This window comes from Perna viridis, chromosome 5 (assembly GCF_037379345.1).
Source record: "Perna viridis isolate PV_CMFRI_1.1 ecotype Kerala chromosome 5, ASM3737934v1, whole genome shotgun sequence".
In the NCBI taxonomy this organism is placed as follows: Eukaryota; Metazoa; Mollusca; class Bivalvia; order Mytilida; family Mytilidae; genus Perna; species Perna viridis.
The window spans coordinates 48041873-48059564 of record NC_142449.1 but is presented as its reverse complement, the minus strand read 5'-3'; the positions used below and the strand labels follow the sequence as shown (position 1 = coordinate 48059564).

At 30.4% G+C, this 17692-nt stretch overlaps 1 protein-coding gene across 21 annotated transcripts in view; it reads left to right on the top strand.

Moving 5' to 3' along the window:
• LOC148618026 (hemicentin-1-like) overlaps positions 1-17692 on the top strand; it is a 125407-nt gene that overhangs the window by 72362 nt on the left and 35353 nt on the right. For all 21 annotated transcript variants that reach the window (XM_088585828.1, XM_088585841.1, XM_088585831.1 and 18 more), the window contains 2 exons: positions 1209-1241; positions 12003-12431. In XM_088585828.1, the coding sequence (XP_088441954.1) occupies positions 12380-12431 (52 nt within the window). In that variant the 5' untranslated portion in view covers positions 1209-1241; positions 12003-12379. The remainder of the gene's footprint in view (positions 1-1208; positions 1242-12002; positions 12432-17692) is intronic.

Here is a 17692-nt window from a genome sequence, read left to right as displayed (position 1 = left end):
TTTTCTCTTTTTGATAGCTTAAGATGTTTATGAAAGACCTCTGAAATAAATCTGAAACAAGTTAGACATTTACATCATGATTTTTAGAGTTCTGTTCCAAAATGGTTTTTTCTGACAACTGTATTGTATATTTGATAGGGTTTGAAATAAACCATAATCTCTTGTGGAGATAAGATAAGTGCATTTCCTGCACAAATGCAAGGAAATCAAAATTTATCATTTTGAATTTGTATTAAATGCCAGCATGATGATCTTTGGATGATAACAAAGTATTCCATATACAACCTATCATGTTTTCAATATTCTTAGCAATCTCAGAAATGGCTAAGCTGTGTACGTGAGTGGTCTCACAAAATTATAAAAACTTTGGGTTAATGTGTGATTTTTTACATTGTGAATTTTTCAAACGCTTTAGTAAACAACCAACCAACCAACCTGACATAGTAAGGTATTTATTTTTGCTTATTTAATGAGTAAGAAAAAATCTTGAGAATAAATAGCCATGAATAAAAATGGAATTGATATCCGGATATACCAAAATAAGTATCTGTTTCTATACATTATGAATCAGATTCTAACTTAAAAACCTGCTTAATCTGAACAAACAAAATTTCTGTCTAAAAGGGTTTGTTTTAATCATGTTGAACTGTATTTTGGAAATGCAGGCTTTTGTTATAAATATGGTAAATCTGAATTTTCTGAATGAAGATAAAAATTCCTTCACCATCAAGTCACACTCTATGATCAAAATGCTATTCAGACTAAATACAATGAAAAATTGAACTGAATCATTCCTCACAATTACAATCATACAGAACAGTTGGGACTTAGGGGATAACAGGTTTTTCATCAATTTCTCCCTAATAAAACTCCTATTAATTTTTGTTCGACCATTATGATTGTGCGATGATTAGTTTTCTTTATTTGGTAAAATTTTATGAGTTTTTCATCCACAATAAAGCACAGAGTGTTCGTTTTACACTTGATTATACTGATTAGAGTGATTAGAATGATTATGATTGTTACAATTTGTAATTGACATGGTTTGGTGATATTCATTGGACCATATTAATATGTGATGTCTTTTTCGGTTGTTATCAATGAATGCATCTGTCTTATTTTAGATTTAAAATGTTTATATTTGGTGTTGCACCCATGTGTTTCTAGGAGGACTAGATGAATAAGTTTGTTTTGTTCTGTCATTTCAGTAACCTGGGACCAGACTCATTGTGGGGAAACTGGTACGTATCTTTAGCTAACAGTGCTTGTATGTCTGCTTTGTTGGTCAGTCTGTTCATTCACTTGATAATTTGGAAAAATATTGAGTGGTTTGGTATTTATTACATGTCATTTCAGAAGTGAAAATCTTTCAGACTCTAATGCTTGTAGTCTAGGCTTGTAGCATTCATTTATTTCATACAGAGAATGGCATCTTTTTGAGATACTGGAGTGTTGTCTTTGAAATTTTAAAATTTTAAGTATAGCAACTATCAAAATCAGCCAATATATGGGAGGGTATAACAAGTCAAATTCTCATACATTTTATTTCTTTTGAACATTTCAAAATGTTTACTTTTACTGGGAGAGTTGCATGTATTCTCAAGTGTCCAAATGTTTACTTACTATAAAGTGTATGATTATTATGTTGTAAATTCTGATTAAAAAGAAAAGAATCTGGATCAAATTGATTGAATTCTTCTTACACAGCAACTACTTCTAACAAATATAAACATCCTTTAATAAATAATTGAGTGATAGCTCATGTACATCCATATTTTATTGTTATGGAAAGCTTATTTAAGGTAATATAAATTTAATCTTGCAGGGTTAGCTTATGCCTTTGCAAATGAAATAAAATAAAATGTCATTAATCTCATAACTTTTTTTATTTTGTTACTTTGCTGCAGGTTCAGGAAACTATTTTGTACTAGAACATGAAATAACAACTTTTTTTAGGCTCCAAATTAAATTTTCAGTCGTCATAAAACATTTAAAAAGTTAAGTTGTCATAATCTGTGCCTACTTCATTAGAAAAAATATATATATGGAGTATATTATATGTAGACTGTGTATTATTTGAATTTGGAATTATTTTGGATTTAAGAAAATAAGTGAAAAAATTATTTATGAAACTTACCCATACTAATGGGGTTACACATGCCATCATGACTAAAGGGGTTAGGAAGTTTTCCTTGACTTTTGTTTAACTAACTTTGTTAGGCATGACTAATCCCCTTAGTAAGGTTTAGTTTCACAAATAATTTTTTTTTGGCCATTTTCTAAATTCCAAAATAATTCCAAATTCAAATAATACTTTGTTTGATGGTGTGACAGGTAGATCCTTATCTAATGGCACTATTTTTATCTTATGGAGAACTGACTTTTAGATCAGCTGTTTGGGGCTTTTGCCATATAATAATGCTGAATGGTTGTGTAGTTAGGTTGGAAGACTGTTTTAATTGAAAATTCACTTTTGTGATGCTTGGTATGTTTTTATGCTTTGGTTCAGTATATATGGAAGGATATCAGTACTTGAAAGATTTAGACAAGTTTTTGGTTTATTCATTATTTGGTTTTCATCGTATCATAAGATACTCATGATGATGGTTGTGAACTAAGCCCAGTTGTGGGATATCTAAAGGGAACATCACTAGTCATAGGCCCTGAGATTTTTGTGGTTTAATGGTCACTAATGATACAAGTTAACCCTCAATTATGGACTTCTTAGGTATGTTTGATTAAATAATATGGCTTTATAGAGCTGCTGATACCAATGACTATATTTGAATAAATTTCTTGCTTGTTCACCTCATGTTGTTGTCATGAAAACTTTTATATTTGTGCATAATTTGAAATTTGTTGCATCGTTGATTGAATTTTTATTTAGAAAATATTGTAAATATTAGGTGCTTATACTTGTTTCGTATACACCTAATTTGTTTAATATTCAATGAGTGGGATGGCCTTTCGCAGGTGACGATTATTGAAGCACCTGATGTTATTAAGCCGGTAAGAAATAGTACCATGTGACTGCAATAGATCGACTTTGGCCTGTACTTCCCTCACCAAGATGGATATCAAAGCCACAGTTTTTCATTTCTTTTCAGTGATGTCTTTTCATGCATGATGAGTTCGGTTTTAGTCAGTTACTCAATAATAAGTGGGTATAAGGAAATTTATATTTGCAATTCAAATAACATGGAGCTTTCATCAAAAGCGTATAATTCAACCATAAAAACACGAATTTAATACACTCCCGTAGATTGATAAAGCTGTTGACGGTTTTTAACTGCATGCAAAGTATAGTTTGAACACGTAATTTAAAATAAGTAAAATCTCGTCTTATTGGATGATAGAAGGCTAAATGTGTGATTAGTAATGTATAAACCGTGTGAATAACAAACTTCATTTGAAACTTTTTGAAATAGATGAAAAGAAATTATTTGGTGATTTTGCAGCTCTGTAATTTTGCTTACTTTACTTTTTTGTGGTTTTTCTTTAAAATTATTAGGCTTAGAGATGGAAATGGTTACGGTCATGTTGTTAGATTTGGAGACTTTTATTTTAACTTTTTATTTTGATTGTATAGTACAATGTATTCCTGTTGTGCATAAGACCCTTGTAACTTTTAAGCTTGAATTGCAATCCATACCTCTATGGTTAGCATGCAGTAGGTGTGCAGAAATATCCCAGAACATGAATTACTTGGTAACATCAGTTTCAACTGAAAAAGCTGCATTTCATGGACAAGTTAGAGTTTTTGCACAAGAATGGCTTAATAATCTTTTATTACATAATATTTTCATGTATTTAAGAAACTAGAGTTAAATTTTACATTACTGGATTCAGAACGAGACCGAGACCCAGACCGTATCCAAGATTTAAATTGGGAAGTTTAATGAGTGCACTTCTGACATATTTTAGTATGGTTGTAATTAATGTGAAATCAAAGATTTGTTTGTAAACTGATATAACCCTGTATTAAACTCTCATCTATCAAAGGTGAATGGGACACAGACTGAGGGTTCAATACACAAAACGATTGCATGACCCAAGTAGTTAATTACTATGTCAAAAACGTCAAGTATAAAGTTTTAACAAAAATGACACTTTAGTCAATGGACACCGCAGCCAATGTGCCTTGAAAAATAATTATTTCATTATAAACTGATCGGCAATTAATAACATGATGTAGGAAGGGTTTTCTATTAAGGTCAAATGTAAAACATTTAATTCTATGAACCACAATGATATGGGTGTTGGTCTTTCGATAGCTGAACTAATTTTCATTTTATTGACCTTCAGAAATGCACATATCAGAGGATTGACCATGGGTGGTAACTGTCTGACATGTTGCATGGCACTGTCATTTGTTTCTTTTTATTGCATAACAAGATGGTGTCTTGTAGGACATTTTCTAGTAGATGTCATCAAGGGTTTGTTAAAGAAAAACTGCTGAACAAGTTATAACTTAGTCTTGAAATTCTGCAGTAGGTTTTAATAAATAGTTCAATTTTATTTTTGGGCTGGAAACAATATTATTAGGTAATTCCTCTGATATTAAATGACATTGAAATTATTATAAATTTATTAATAAATATCATATGATGGAGCTTCACTTTATCCTTGAGGATCATTGGGTCAAATGTAACCTAAACTTATTACAGAAATTTTTACTTAATTGCTTTTTCATGTTCATCCCCAAGATCATTTTGACAATATCGTTGAAAACAAATTTCAAGTACCAAGTTTACATTTCAGCCATTTTAATCCTAAGTTTGTCGCATGTTTGTAAGCATTATACGATCAAAATATTGAAGTAATTTATCAAAATTTACATTTTACACATGACTCAATATTGTTAAATTTGTTTGTTTTAAACAACCGATGGCTCAGAATTTAAACGTTGTGTAAAGCTGAGGATATTTTGATTTAAATGATTTATCAAATAAATTGCATGTATTTTCACAATAACGATAAGTGGCATTAGGTTATTTATGAGTATAAATCGGTACAAATTACTTTATCTAAATTAAAACTCGGATTTTGAAGGAAAATTACATTATAAGTAGCACTTATTGTCCGACATTTATTTTGGTTGTATTTGTGTGTGAAAAGACTTCTGTATTAAAAAAAATAGGCTTGTTACAACTAACTCTAGTTCTGGAAATTGGTTTTGCATTGACCACTGAACTGGCAAATTATTTAATACCAATTCCTAGATTTTTTTTCCGGAAGGCCTGTGAAAATCTTTTTTTAAAATTAAATAGAATCGATTATATGTACTAAGACGCTTTAAAAAATAAGGGCCTTTGCAAGACATCAATATTTCATGTTGTGTTGTAGACAATTATTTTGCTATTAGCAATTGGGAATGGTAGAAATTTGTATTTGGTCCATATTGATGATAAACATTAAACTTAAAACTGTTGGGACAAATAGACTGATGATTGGAAGCCCTTTATTATTATTATTTTAGTATTGATGGCTTGATACTGAAATCTATGAGTAATTGAGACCTGTTGATGTTAGTAACCCTTAGAACCAATATTGTATTGACTGAAGAGCAGAAAATAGGTTATAATGGGGGGTTATTGTAGATATTTTTGAAGAGTTCTTCTGCAGTCATTATAAGGTTTTGTTTTTCACAAGACATTAAAATTTTTTGGTAAATATACAAACTATGTTATTGGAATCTTTTTTATTTTGGTCTTTTTTAGTTATTGCAGGAAGCCTGAGCCAATGTACAGTATTTCTTATCTAGGTTGGAATTAGGAGGGATAGGCTCACCCTCTTCCCCTATAAAATGGTGTTTGCTATTTAGAAACTTTCTTTTGTAACATTTAAATGTAGAAGTGGCAAATTGATACATTGGGTTTCAACCTGTTAAAGTAAAATATAAGTTGAATGCCTCTTCAAGTTGTTTTCTTGTGTGCAAGACCTGATAGTGAACACCTATTTGCAATATCATCCAAATATAATTAGTTTGTTATAGTAGCAAGAACCAGATTTAAATAGGACTAATAACCCAAGTAAGGTATGAGGATTCCTCAAGTAGGCTTAAAGATCCCTGCTTTAAGCTTTTCTGTCAATAGAACAGATCCGACAAGGCCAGATTTCTATTTAAATTTTGTTTGATCACAAGTTTTTTGTATTTTTTTATCACATCTTGAGGCAACGATAAACATTTGAACTGTCAGAAATATTGTATTGACAAAAAAGATTTTGGACGGTGTTGAATTTTAGACAAGACACCTTATTTAGAGCTTTATGTCAATACATATGATCCATATAGGGCTTATAATACACAGAGAGTTTACACAATCAGCACAAGAAGTGTTTGAATTTATTTATCTCTGAATACATTGATTGCCATTTAAAACGCAATTGAAAAACCTAATTAGATGCACTCTTTGCCAGGTTTCGGCTTTCATAACCAAACAAGTAGCTTAATTTGGAGCTAAATAAATCCCACTACAATTATCTAAATGGGACTGCAGTTTTCCTTGTCATGGTTTTAACTTCTCATGAGTTTAAATTTCAATTTTCGTTTTGTGGGTGTTCTTCTATCACATGATAGGACCATGTAAGATTAATCAAGTCCTAAGTTAATTTTTTCTATGATTTCTTTTTTTGTGATTGGATCTTTATGTTTATGGGGTAAGGCAACCTCCTTGTTAGTATGAAAATATTGAACATTATGGTTAATTTCTCATTATTTGATGGGATAGATTAGAAATCAGGACATTTAGCCATCCGTTAAAGCTTTTGTGTGAAGCAGTTGACCACACTTAAGATCACCAAGATGTTTTATTTTATAGTTTTTAGATAATTTGATGTCACAGGCCTATGGACAAATGTCTTTGAACAACACTCTTAAAAGTCTCATTTTTAATGAAAACTAATTTTGCTTTTTGATTAAAAAAGTTTTAAGAAATAGATCTATTTTAAGCAAATAGCTGAAGTAATTTATGAGGCAAAAATTTCAAATTTCAAAATTTTTGTACTTTTTAAAAGCAATTTGTAAAGTCAATGGATGTTATGAAACCCAGTTACATAGATATTCAGTGTAAATAGTGCTTAAAAATTACTTTGAAGAATGGAAAGCCTGTTTTTTTTTTCATAGTTTCAAATAAGTGGTCACCCTGGGGAATCCCAAAAGTCATTAGTTAAGTCTCAAAGAAAAGAGTTGAAGGTACAGTACCTAGGTTAATGTAATGTCAAAGGTCAGAGGTAAAAAATTTGGGACTCTGGACTTTGCACCCACAATAATTTTTACCCTTATTTGTTGAATATATCTCTTACCATGGTGATTTCATGTATCATTCTACATATTTCCTTATTTCTTTATATGTCATTTGATTTTAATTTGTACTTGAGTAAATACGGACAGCCGTGATTGATAGTAGATTAGTAAACATCGGAAATCATCGTAGCCTCGGGACCAGTAGATATGTCAGAGATATACCGTTGATAGATAATGTTGTTTTTGACTGATCAATTTTTTTTTCTTTTTCATGGCATAAATATTTAGCCTTACATACTGGTAGTTCAGAAGAATAAAACATAAAAAAATAACAGTTATTTTATTTAATTTTTTAAGAAAAAATATTCTGTTATTCACAGCTCTAACCATGAATTGTATCAGAAATGTATTAAACATATTTTTATTTGGGAAAAAAAACAACACAAAGTCAAGTTTTTTCCACTATATTTATCAGTATGGAGAAACAACCAAGAAGGATTTCTCTAAAGAAAAAAAAAGTTATTTTGAACTCATAATTGCTGACAGACTAAGTTGACTTTAATTTAGCAAAGTCATGGGAGGACTTTAATTTTATGGTTAGTTCACCAACATAGAGTAATTATCATAATGCACTATTTTATTATTCATATCCAACTGCAAAAATACATCCATTATATTATTTATTCTACCTGATCGTAATTCTAACTGTTGGTGAAATTATGATGTTGTTATCTGCACATGTTACCTATTATCAATTAATTGGGCATGTTAGCAAGTGCTATCATTTGCTTATGTCTTTCTTTTGATAATTCTTTTGTTTTTCACAGTTTTGCCCAAGATTTGTTTTTTTTTGTTGTTTGCAGATGACAAGACTACTGCATGTTTCTGCACATCATCTGCCCTTGAAAGTTCTGAGAAAATTGGGTTTTATCTTAATTAAGAATGTGTAACTTTCTAGGTGAATTTTTAGTCATGTTTATCTTTTATTTCTTTGAAAGTTTAATAGTTAATATTTGTTCAAGATATTTTTCTGGAAAAACTCCATATTAAATTTCTGAAAATGAAATTTTGGGCATTATAGCAGAAGTTCTTTTTCTTTAAAAACTGACAAAATTAACTCATGCTTTTCATTATGGGATGGTACATACTACATAGCATTTTGAAACCCTATGTTGAGAGCTCCTTGGGTGTGTGTGTGTGTGTTTTTTTTTTGTTTTTTTTAAGGTGGGAATGAACAATAATTCATAATCTCCAACCATCCTAATATTAAATCATTTCAAGTTAAATGTCCTTATTTTATGAACACTTAACTCAGATTTTAGAGTGGGAACTTTTTTATTAGTGTTTATAGTAATCCATTATATTTTAAACATCAAGTAGATGACCTTTTAATCCTTATAAAAACAGATATATTTAACTTCTTTGTTTTCTAGAAAAATATTTATTTATTTTGAAAAACAATATTTGTTCAATTTATCATATCAGTAATTCAGTTGAATTATATTTTATTGCTTAGGGCTATAAATATGGCATGATCTTAAGATTTTAATGGCTTCCAGGGATCAAAACAAGGGACTTAACTCTTGAGAAACTGTGCTCAGCATGTTGCACACCTGTCCAGCAGGTAGGAATCAATTTCTTGTCTACCTGAGGCAGGTAAATATTTTGATTGGCAGTTTATCTAAAAGACAAATTAGGGAGATTAACAAGTTATTGTAAAAGAAGTGATAATTTGACAAAAAATGAATAATAATTTTGTGCTATTATGCAATGATTGTCAGTCTATCTGTGACATTGATTTATGAACTACCCAAAGAAAAGAGCAACTTTAATTCAAGGAGGATAACTATTATTTTGGGATTTTTAATGTTTTGGATTTAAAAATTAAAGGTAAGTAAGAAATTTGTACTTTTTGGATTGTATGAAGTATTAACATAGAAAGATGATGTGTATTTCTAAATATGGAAATTTGTAATGGGAAATAAGAATTAGAACAAGAGAACAAAGAAAGTGAAAAGTTATTGTAAATTGAATATTATATGCAAACATATTAATTGATATGGAGAACTAACAATAATTGTGGACTTTAGAGCATTAACTCTGCGAAGCACATTTTTTTTTACTTAAAATCATTTATTGTCCACCAGTTAAAAATCTTTTGATCAAATCTTAACAAGTAACACAATGTGCCAAACCATTTTATTAGCTAGGGGTGGGGCTTTGGATTTTTTTTTTTTTTGGGGGGGTGGTGGAAATTAATTGATTCCAAAATTTAACAATTCTTTTTTTAATTTACTGAGTCATGGACAGAAAAATATATTAAATATTTCCTCATTATTTAACAAATTTCAAATAAAGAAATATATCTCCAACTGCTACTGGGAAAAAAAATCTGTTGCACAAAAAAAAAAAAACAACCTTCTCAACAAAAGAAGCAGGTCCCTTCAAAAAGAAAATGGTCTGCCTTTATAGAAATACAGTAATAATGTCCTTATCTGCCAGAATAAGTCCTACTGCAATAAAGATTGACTTGTAGTATAAATGTCAAAACTAGCCAAGGTCTGCCACCCAAAAAGCAACAGACCAATAGTCTAAGAAGTAGACATATTTACATTAAAATGGCCTCCATACCAAGTGTGAAATACCACATGATTGGTGATTGGAGACATTTTTACTTCTTGGCCATGATCATCGGTCTGTAAATTACCTACTTAATCACTTGTTGTCCATTTCTCATCTATAACAATGTCAATTTCATGCATACCTAGTCAGTGATTAGCCCTGTGTATTTCATACTTTATTATGGGGTGGACATATATTTTTTCCTATATTTTATGGACAACATAGGTGTGTTTTCCTATTCTTTTACTATCAACATAATTTAAAAGTAACTTTATGATTTTGTCTTTGCATCAGGGTATTGTTTTTATTTGTAAAGCTAAGACAAGTAAGGTTTAGATGGTTCCTTTAAAGTACCCAATAATGATAAAATGATAAATAAAAACTTGTCTAAGCCATTCAGGTTATGAAATATCCATAAAAGTCTATATATATTGAATTTAATTTAAAGAAACTCTGAAAACTGTAAAAAAAAACTTACAAGTAAGGAAGGTCACCTGTTCAGGAAATTTAAGTTCAAGTATGGTTTCCATAAGGTTACAGTTTAAGATCTATGGCAATCAGTTCAGGAAAGTTTTACAACAAAGAGTATAGTTTAAGATCCATTCTATGCTTGAAATATACTTAAAAATCTTCTTGTGTAAACTTTAAGATTTACTTAAGCTTACTCGTTGATAAGCTTTAGCTGTGAGTTCAGAGTTTTCATGTCTTAAATGATATGGTTTTGCTTCATTTACCTTTAAAGGAGTGAGAGAATCTTATGTCATTAAAAATGGATTTCTATAACAGTCATTATACCCTTAATGTACAAAATATTATGTCAATATGCAAATCTGCTTCAGACGTCAAATTGACAAAACCGGTCTGCTCATGGAAGTAGAAAATGATCTTCGTTATGCAGTGGTGCATTGCATTGATAACAGATGTGCTTGTATACATGTACTTTTATTGATATTGTTATTGATCAATCCAACAGTTGGTATGATATCATCCAATGTTTGGAAGAAAAAATCGTTGAATTTTTAAAAAAAAACTTTTTGGGATATTACATGGTATGTGATATTGGACATTTTGCTAGTGATCAGCTTAATTGAATATAAACCAATGGTATCATTGAAACCCATTTGTCATTTCATTTTTGCTTTGTTTTATTTAGCCATTGTTTTTTGCTTTAAGATTTGATAAATTGAATTGGCTTAAAGTGAAATTTTGAGTATGTAAAAATACCTGTTTATTGAAATCAGCTGAATGTGTTCATTTATCTTGTTGCTTTGTACACTTAATCAATGAAGAGAAACAATTGAAAAATTAGTCTGAAATTTTACTCACAAATCATTTACATTTGAACAAATTAAAGTTGGCAGTAGACATAAATTAGTGTGTGGTTAATGACAGAATAATAAATTTAGCTGCAGATTCTGAGGCTAAAACTTGATAAGACTATGTCAGATTCACTGACCGTCTGCTTGACCAGATGATAAGTCATGAAAGCATCAATCGTAAATTTTGAAGGATTAAGATTAATTTTCTTCACACCTGCTAACTTCCTATAATGGAGTAGCTGGAATTTTTTACCTGCTTTTATTTACTTCTTGAAATTTTGCTTACTTTCTGAAACAAGTTTCATAGGAATAACGTAATATTTGGGATAGACAGAGTTTCTTTAATCATTTGAATAATTAATTTAGTAGTGAAACAAAATTGCTTTTAAATTTCTTTAAAATTTCTCAAATTCAATTTTTTTTGCCCTTCTCCCAAATAATGTTGGTTCCTCTAAATTTCTGGAAATGAAGTTGAAAAAGATTAACTTTTAATTTGGTGTTTATTTAGAGTTTTTGTTAAACTTCAACAGACAAAAAGATTATGGTGTATTCCTCCATGGAGAGAACTTGCAAGCTGAATTCAAAGTTTTTGATTAATCTGACTTAGAGTATCTGCAAATCTTGATATATGTTCTCAGTAAGAAATTGTACAATAAGTCACAAATAAACACAGGTAAAATAAAGTCACAAAGGTTGAACAAACGATAACTGATGATAAACCCTTATCAATTATTACCCAATTATCTAGTCGTAAAGTTGTAAACTGTAAACTCTAGTTATTGCCTAAACCTCATGTTTATAATTTTTCGTTCCAGATAAACTATAAACTACAGAGGATATTGACAAAGAAATATTGTCTCTTGTGGAAAGGAGAAGTGGATCGTTAAAGTGACAAATTTTCTTTGATTTTCACAAGATTGGAAATAAGTGATTTAATTCTAGTTTTAGAGAGGATTTCTCAACTTTCATTCAATGATTGAATATTAGTTGATCAGGAAAAAAATCATTGTGAAAGAAGTTAGTGAATTTGTTTTCAGTTTTGAGGATTTATAGTTCTTCTTTATAAATATATCACCAGGTGTTTTTTTTTTTCATTTCACTGGAAAAATTTTTGTTGGATTTTTTCGGAGGGAATTGAAGCTGACAGCAGACAACAAATGAATGTTACTTAGCAAACATTTTAGGCAATGACATGTGGAATTGTGTCTTTCTACTATTATTGTCACTTCTGCTCATATTTGAAGGTGAGTTCTGGGCTTCAATGTCAAAGTTCAGATTTATTTTTATATTTATTACTTAGAATAAGCAAAAAAATATAGGAAACTGTAGCATATTCCCATAATCCAACAGAATAAAAACATAGCTACAAATCCTGGTTTTCAAAAAATAAGGTCCATACACTTTATAAACATTAGTTTCTTTCTACATTTCTATGTTTTCTGGTAGCTCAGCAGTGTCCTTGTCACTTCTTCTCCAACTCTTTAGATCACTCTCACAATTTGTAAAAGCCATTTAAGTGTAATACAAACAGTACCACTGAAAATTTGATCTTTAGATATTGGGTCAAATGCCTTTAAATAGAGAAAGTAAATCATGAAATAATGTGGAAACGGTAAACAATGTGCAATTTTTTTCTACATACTACCATGAGAATATTCTAGCCTGCCTAAAACTGTCATACAGATAATGGTGGTCTCTTAATCCTTAAACTTAATCTTTTTGTTTTGGTCAAAGATATAACTTCATATCACCTCTCAGACTGGATAATCCTCTAATTGAAATTTGGAGATAATACTTTCAAAATATTTGTAGACATGTGGGAAAAAATAATTTGTTATAAAAAATTAGGGTATTATTTAAAGATGCTTTGTAAATAAAGTTAGATTTTAAATAAATAGAACATATTTATCCACTTAATTCAAGAGTTTGATCTAAAACAACTTTTTTTGTTTTCATTGTAAAGAGGTAAAAAAGGTACAAGCAAGGAGAGATAACTTTGTCCTTTTTGCTAGTTGATGAATTTTGTGCTGTTTTGTTAATGGATTAAATATTACTTAGGGGAAGTTGGGTTTTAGGGTTTTGTTGGTGTAAATGTAAGCTTGACTTATGTACCTAAGTTGTCCTCTTTTTTATTTTTTTAATGTTTCAAATGTTTAATAAATTCATAATTTTGAATTTGTGAAACACACTGTATGTGAATTATTGTATGATTTAGCTGTCTTTCCACATATCCAGTGGACCTGACCAGTTAAACTTCTTTTGGGCTTGTGAAATTTCACCGAAATTAAAGTTAAAAATAAAGTAAAATGTTTATTGTGTTATGTTTTTGAATAGGAGGTTCTGTTACTTAAATCGTTTGATATTCATATGTTTGTTATTGCCTGATAATTCCACCATGGTTCATCTAGAAATAATTAAATCAGACCCATGATTTAATAATTATTAATTATTGGCCCATTTGAAAACATATTGTAAAAACTGAAAGTTGGGGAATTTTAATTCTTTAAAACTGATTCATAATTTTTGTTATCTATGAAAAATAATACCTTTAATTACAACAATGCTGCATTTTTACCATTACATGTATGTATTGAACTGTAAAATTGAGGGTTGAAATTTAAGATTTTATCGACATTTGACTGAGGTTTGACATAGAACCCTTTCAAGGTGAATCTGTTAGGCCAGTTAGACTAACTGGTATGAAATTCAGCAAAGATAGATTAAATTTTAATGATAGAATGAATTAAACTTTTATTTTTCTTAAAATGCCAGCAATTTAGCAACAACTTTAATCTGGATGTGATCTAATTTGTTGTCTTTTTATTGACCCCTGCTTTGTACCAACTTGTAAGTTTGCTTTGGGGCAACTTGTTTGAAATTTGAAATTTATTAGAGGGTTATAAATGTAAAATAAAGGTTTGATTAGGCTTACCTATCTACATGTACAGATCACCCTATATATGATATAGTAGATAGGTAACAAAATATCCAGATAACAAAAGGGCATGAAATAAAAAGTAGCTATATATAATGAGGGGATAATGTGGACCAAACAGTGCTGGAAACTTCAAAAAGACAATAGATTTAGAACAAATCAGATATAGCATAAAGAAACCCTATAGTGGAGAACAGAATTATTTTCTCTGCAAACTGGGGATGGAGAATTCTACTTAAATCGCTGTTTACTGTGGTACATTATATAATCGTGATATTTTTTAGTCCTTTTATGCTATTACTAACTTGCTCGTAGGTCCTTTACACTGTTATCAAATTTTCAAGGAAGTGAAATAGACTTTGACTTGTTTACCATCCCATTCAGTGAAAGAAATCATCATACACAAGTCTATGTAAAATCAAGCAGGTCTATGATGAAATTAACCCAAGTTGTACAGTGCTGCCTATGTAAAACTATGATGGGTTTATGTTGACAATAAATTCAGTTTCTAACACTGCCCATTCCTGAACTTGATACAACCATGCAATCTTACAATGAAACATCTCATCAAATTGTTCCAAAACAGTCACAATCAGGAACTAAAAGTTTTGTATTGTCATCTTACTTTCATTTTCATTTGTGAAGCCTGATATTGTGCTCATATAAATGAGTAACTGTAAAAATTTTAAAATGCTCGTTTGAATATTTTCGAACTTTAAAATTGTTCGTAATATATGTACAAATGAAATGAACTGGAGTACCACAATGACCAAATATCAAATTACACCAAGTTAACAATCCCCGCTCCAGTAGGTATGGGTCAGTTTCAGTAATAGTGTCCAGCATGTAAGGTCATTGTCAAACTGTAGGTGACCACAGCAGTCTGCATTGATGTATGTGTTATAAACATGTGTTTCGGTTTTTAGTTCACTTGTCAAAAATGCCATAGTGTAGAATTTTAACTTTAAATGATCCCATTAAACTCATTAGAAAAGTATCAAATTAAACCTCAGTGAATTTCTCCATCCTTGGCTTGGTCTACTGAAAGAAATTTGGGTAGTACAGTAAAATCTGTAATAACAGAACCTTGGATAAAACTGGTAACCTGTCTAAACTAGACATTTTTTTATCAAGTTCAGAACATGAAGATCCTGTGTTAGCTTTGATCATGGTTTTCGTCTGTTTGCACCTTTTTCGATCCAGTTTTTTCTGCCATTATCATCATTCAGCCAGTTGATACATTGACAGAAGCTTTATATACCAGTATTTTTTAAACAATTATAGTGTCCAGCAACATGAACCTCCTTTTTGACAATTGCTTATATTTTGACCATATGGTTTGGGGTGGGCAGTAGGGGGTATCCTTTGGTGAGCTTTGTCCTAGTTTCGTTTTATTTTTATCTGAACTAATCCTTCAGCCTGATTGCCAGGGGTCTAGTAAAACAGGTTTAACTGTATTATAAGCATAACAATTAAGTGCACAGTCTGTACTAACATACCTTGAAACTGATCTTTCTCTGGTTGTTAATCTACCCTAAAAATGCTGATTAAGTACTGTTTGTCATTAAATAAGCTTATGTTTGTGTTATGGCTTGCTGGTTCTGTGGATCCAGGGAGAGAAACGGTGTAAAGCTGAGAACTGAATATTTTAACATTTTGGTATGTCAGGTTAAAACTCATATTGTAACCTAAAGGAAATTATTGACTCTCTTACGTACTGTATAAAAGCACTAGAACTTATAGTTTCTTTCGTCTGGTAGGTGGTTTTAAGTGTCAGTCTGTAAGAATCAGGCAGTTGGTGAAACATTGTATAAAAAAAAAACATCATTTTGAAAGTTAAATTTGACCATCTGCACCACCAGAATCAAGGAAATAGAAGATATTTCATATCATTTTATGATTTCATTGAAGTGCACTGGAAATGAATATTTTAAGGGTAGAACGTTATGTTTCTAAAATTCTATTGAACAATATCTGAGCAAATCCAGTGATCAAATAGAGAAAACATCCTTCAGTGAAATTATATTGTCAGATTGGTGGGTTTTTGACATGCTTTCTGACTTTTCCCATTTTGCCTGATTCTTACAAATACTTACATTTAAGGCTTCAAATTATGTTATAAATATTAAAGTAGTACTTTTGTTTCTGTACTTCAGTGTAGTATTTATATTATATGCGACTATGACCGTATGCACTTATCAACTAATGTAGTTTCAGGAAGGTCTCTCATCAATATTTTACTCTCGTCCTTTCATATGTTCTATATTAATGTTCACATAATGCATTTCTATGGGACATGGCATGCATAGTGAATTCATTGCTTACAATATGGTGGATATGTTGTAAATGAACGAGACAATGTCCTTGATGGTTCCTATCAGAAAACCAACTAATTTTTGCAAATTTATTTTTTGTTAATTTCACAAGCAAGAAAAAATGAAAAGGTTCCTTTATAAAAGGATGTATCTTCTGACCTTTAGAACATTTAATTCTATGAATATTCATAAAGGAATTAAAGTACTTTTTTGTATATTGATTATTCTTTTTTTTAACCCAAAAAACCTAAGAATATTTGGTCATTATAAAAAATCTCATGTGCCCAGTTATTCAATCCATGGGTTAATTAATTGATTTTCTAACTTCTGATTAAGGATAGGTGAAAATAGGTGTGACTCGTTAATGACATACTATTTACTCAGAATTGATTTGATTTATGATGGCCGGACTTTGGACACCTCCGCTGTTCAGTGTAAACTTTCTCCATTTAAATTAAATTCCAATGGTCACATCTCCAAGTTCATTCTCATTGATTTAATGATTTCCGTTTAAACTTTTATTATTTACCAAAAGTAAATAAAAGAACAAAAGAAACTTGAATGACAAAATCTCATCATGGAGTAATTTTGATGAAAATTCACAGCTACCCATAAAAGTTCAGGAAATTATTTGAGCCAAATTATCACCCTAAAAATTCCCATTATACTTTATTTTTCTTCCCCTTATTGTAAAACCTAGGTAACCACCTGCTGATGATTTTAACGATTTTTCTCTGGGCTACCTCTCGACAAAAGGAAGTTTCTCAATGTATTGTCCCCCTCCCTGTGACATGACAATCAGTATATTGTGTTGACAAAGACCATATAGAGAGATAAAGGTTTAGGATAAGATAAGATACTCAATCCAGGTGGGGTTATGCAAGTTTGAACTGTCATAATACATCTTTATTTGGCCACTAAAAAGTGTTTTATTTCCGATAAGCTTATGTTCTAGGCACTTAGATTTAGTGTAAAAATATGGCTGGTGTTGGATTTAGACTGTAAATAAAGTTTTAGTATCAACAAGCTTATGCCCCTTGTGTCCAGATTAGTAAACAAAAGTATAGATAGTGTTTTGTTTGGACATTAGATAGTGTTTTATTTCCGATAAGCTTATGTCCTGGGTGTTTTGAGTTTATGTTTGCTAAGATTCATGCAATTTGGAATTTGATTTGTATTATAAAAACACTATGGGTTTTATTTATGACTCAACGATAACAAAATGTTGCCAGTTATACTGATATGCTGTAAGGGG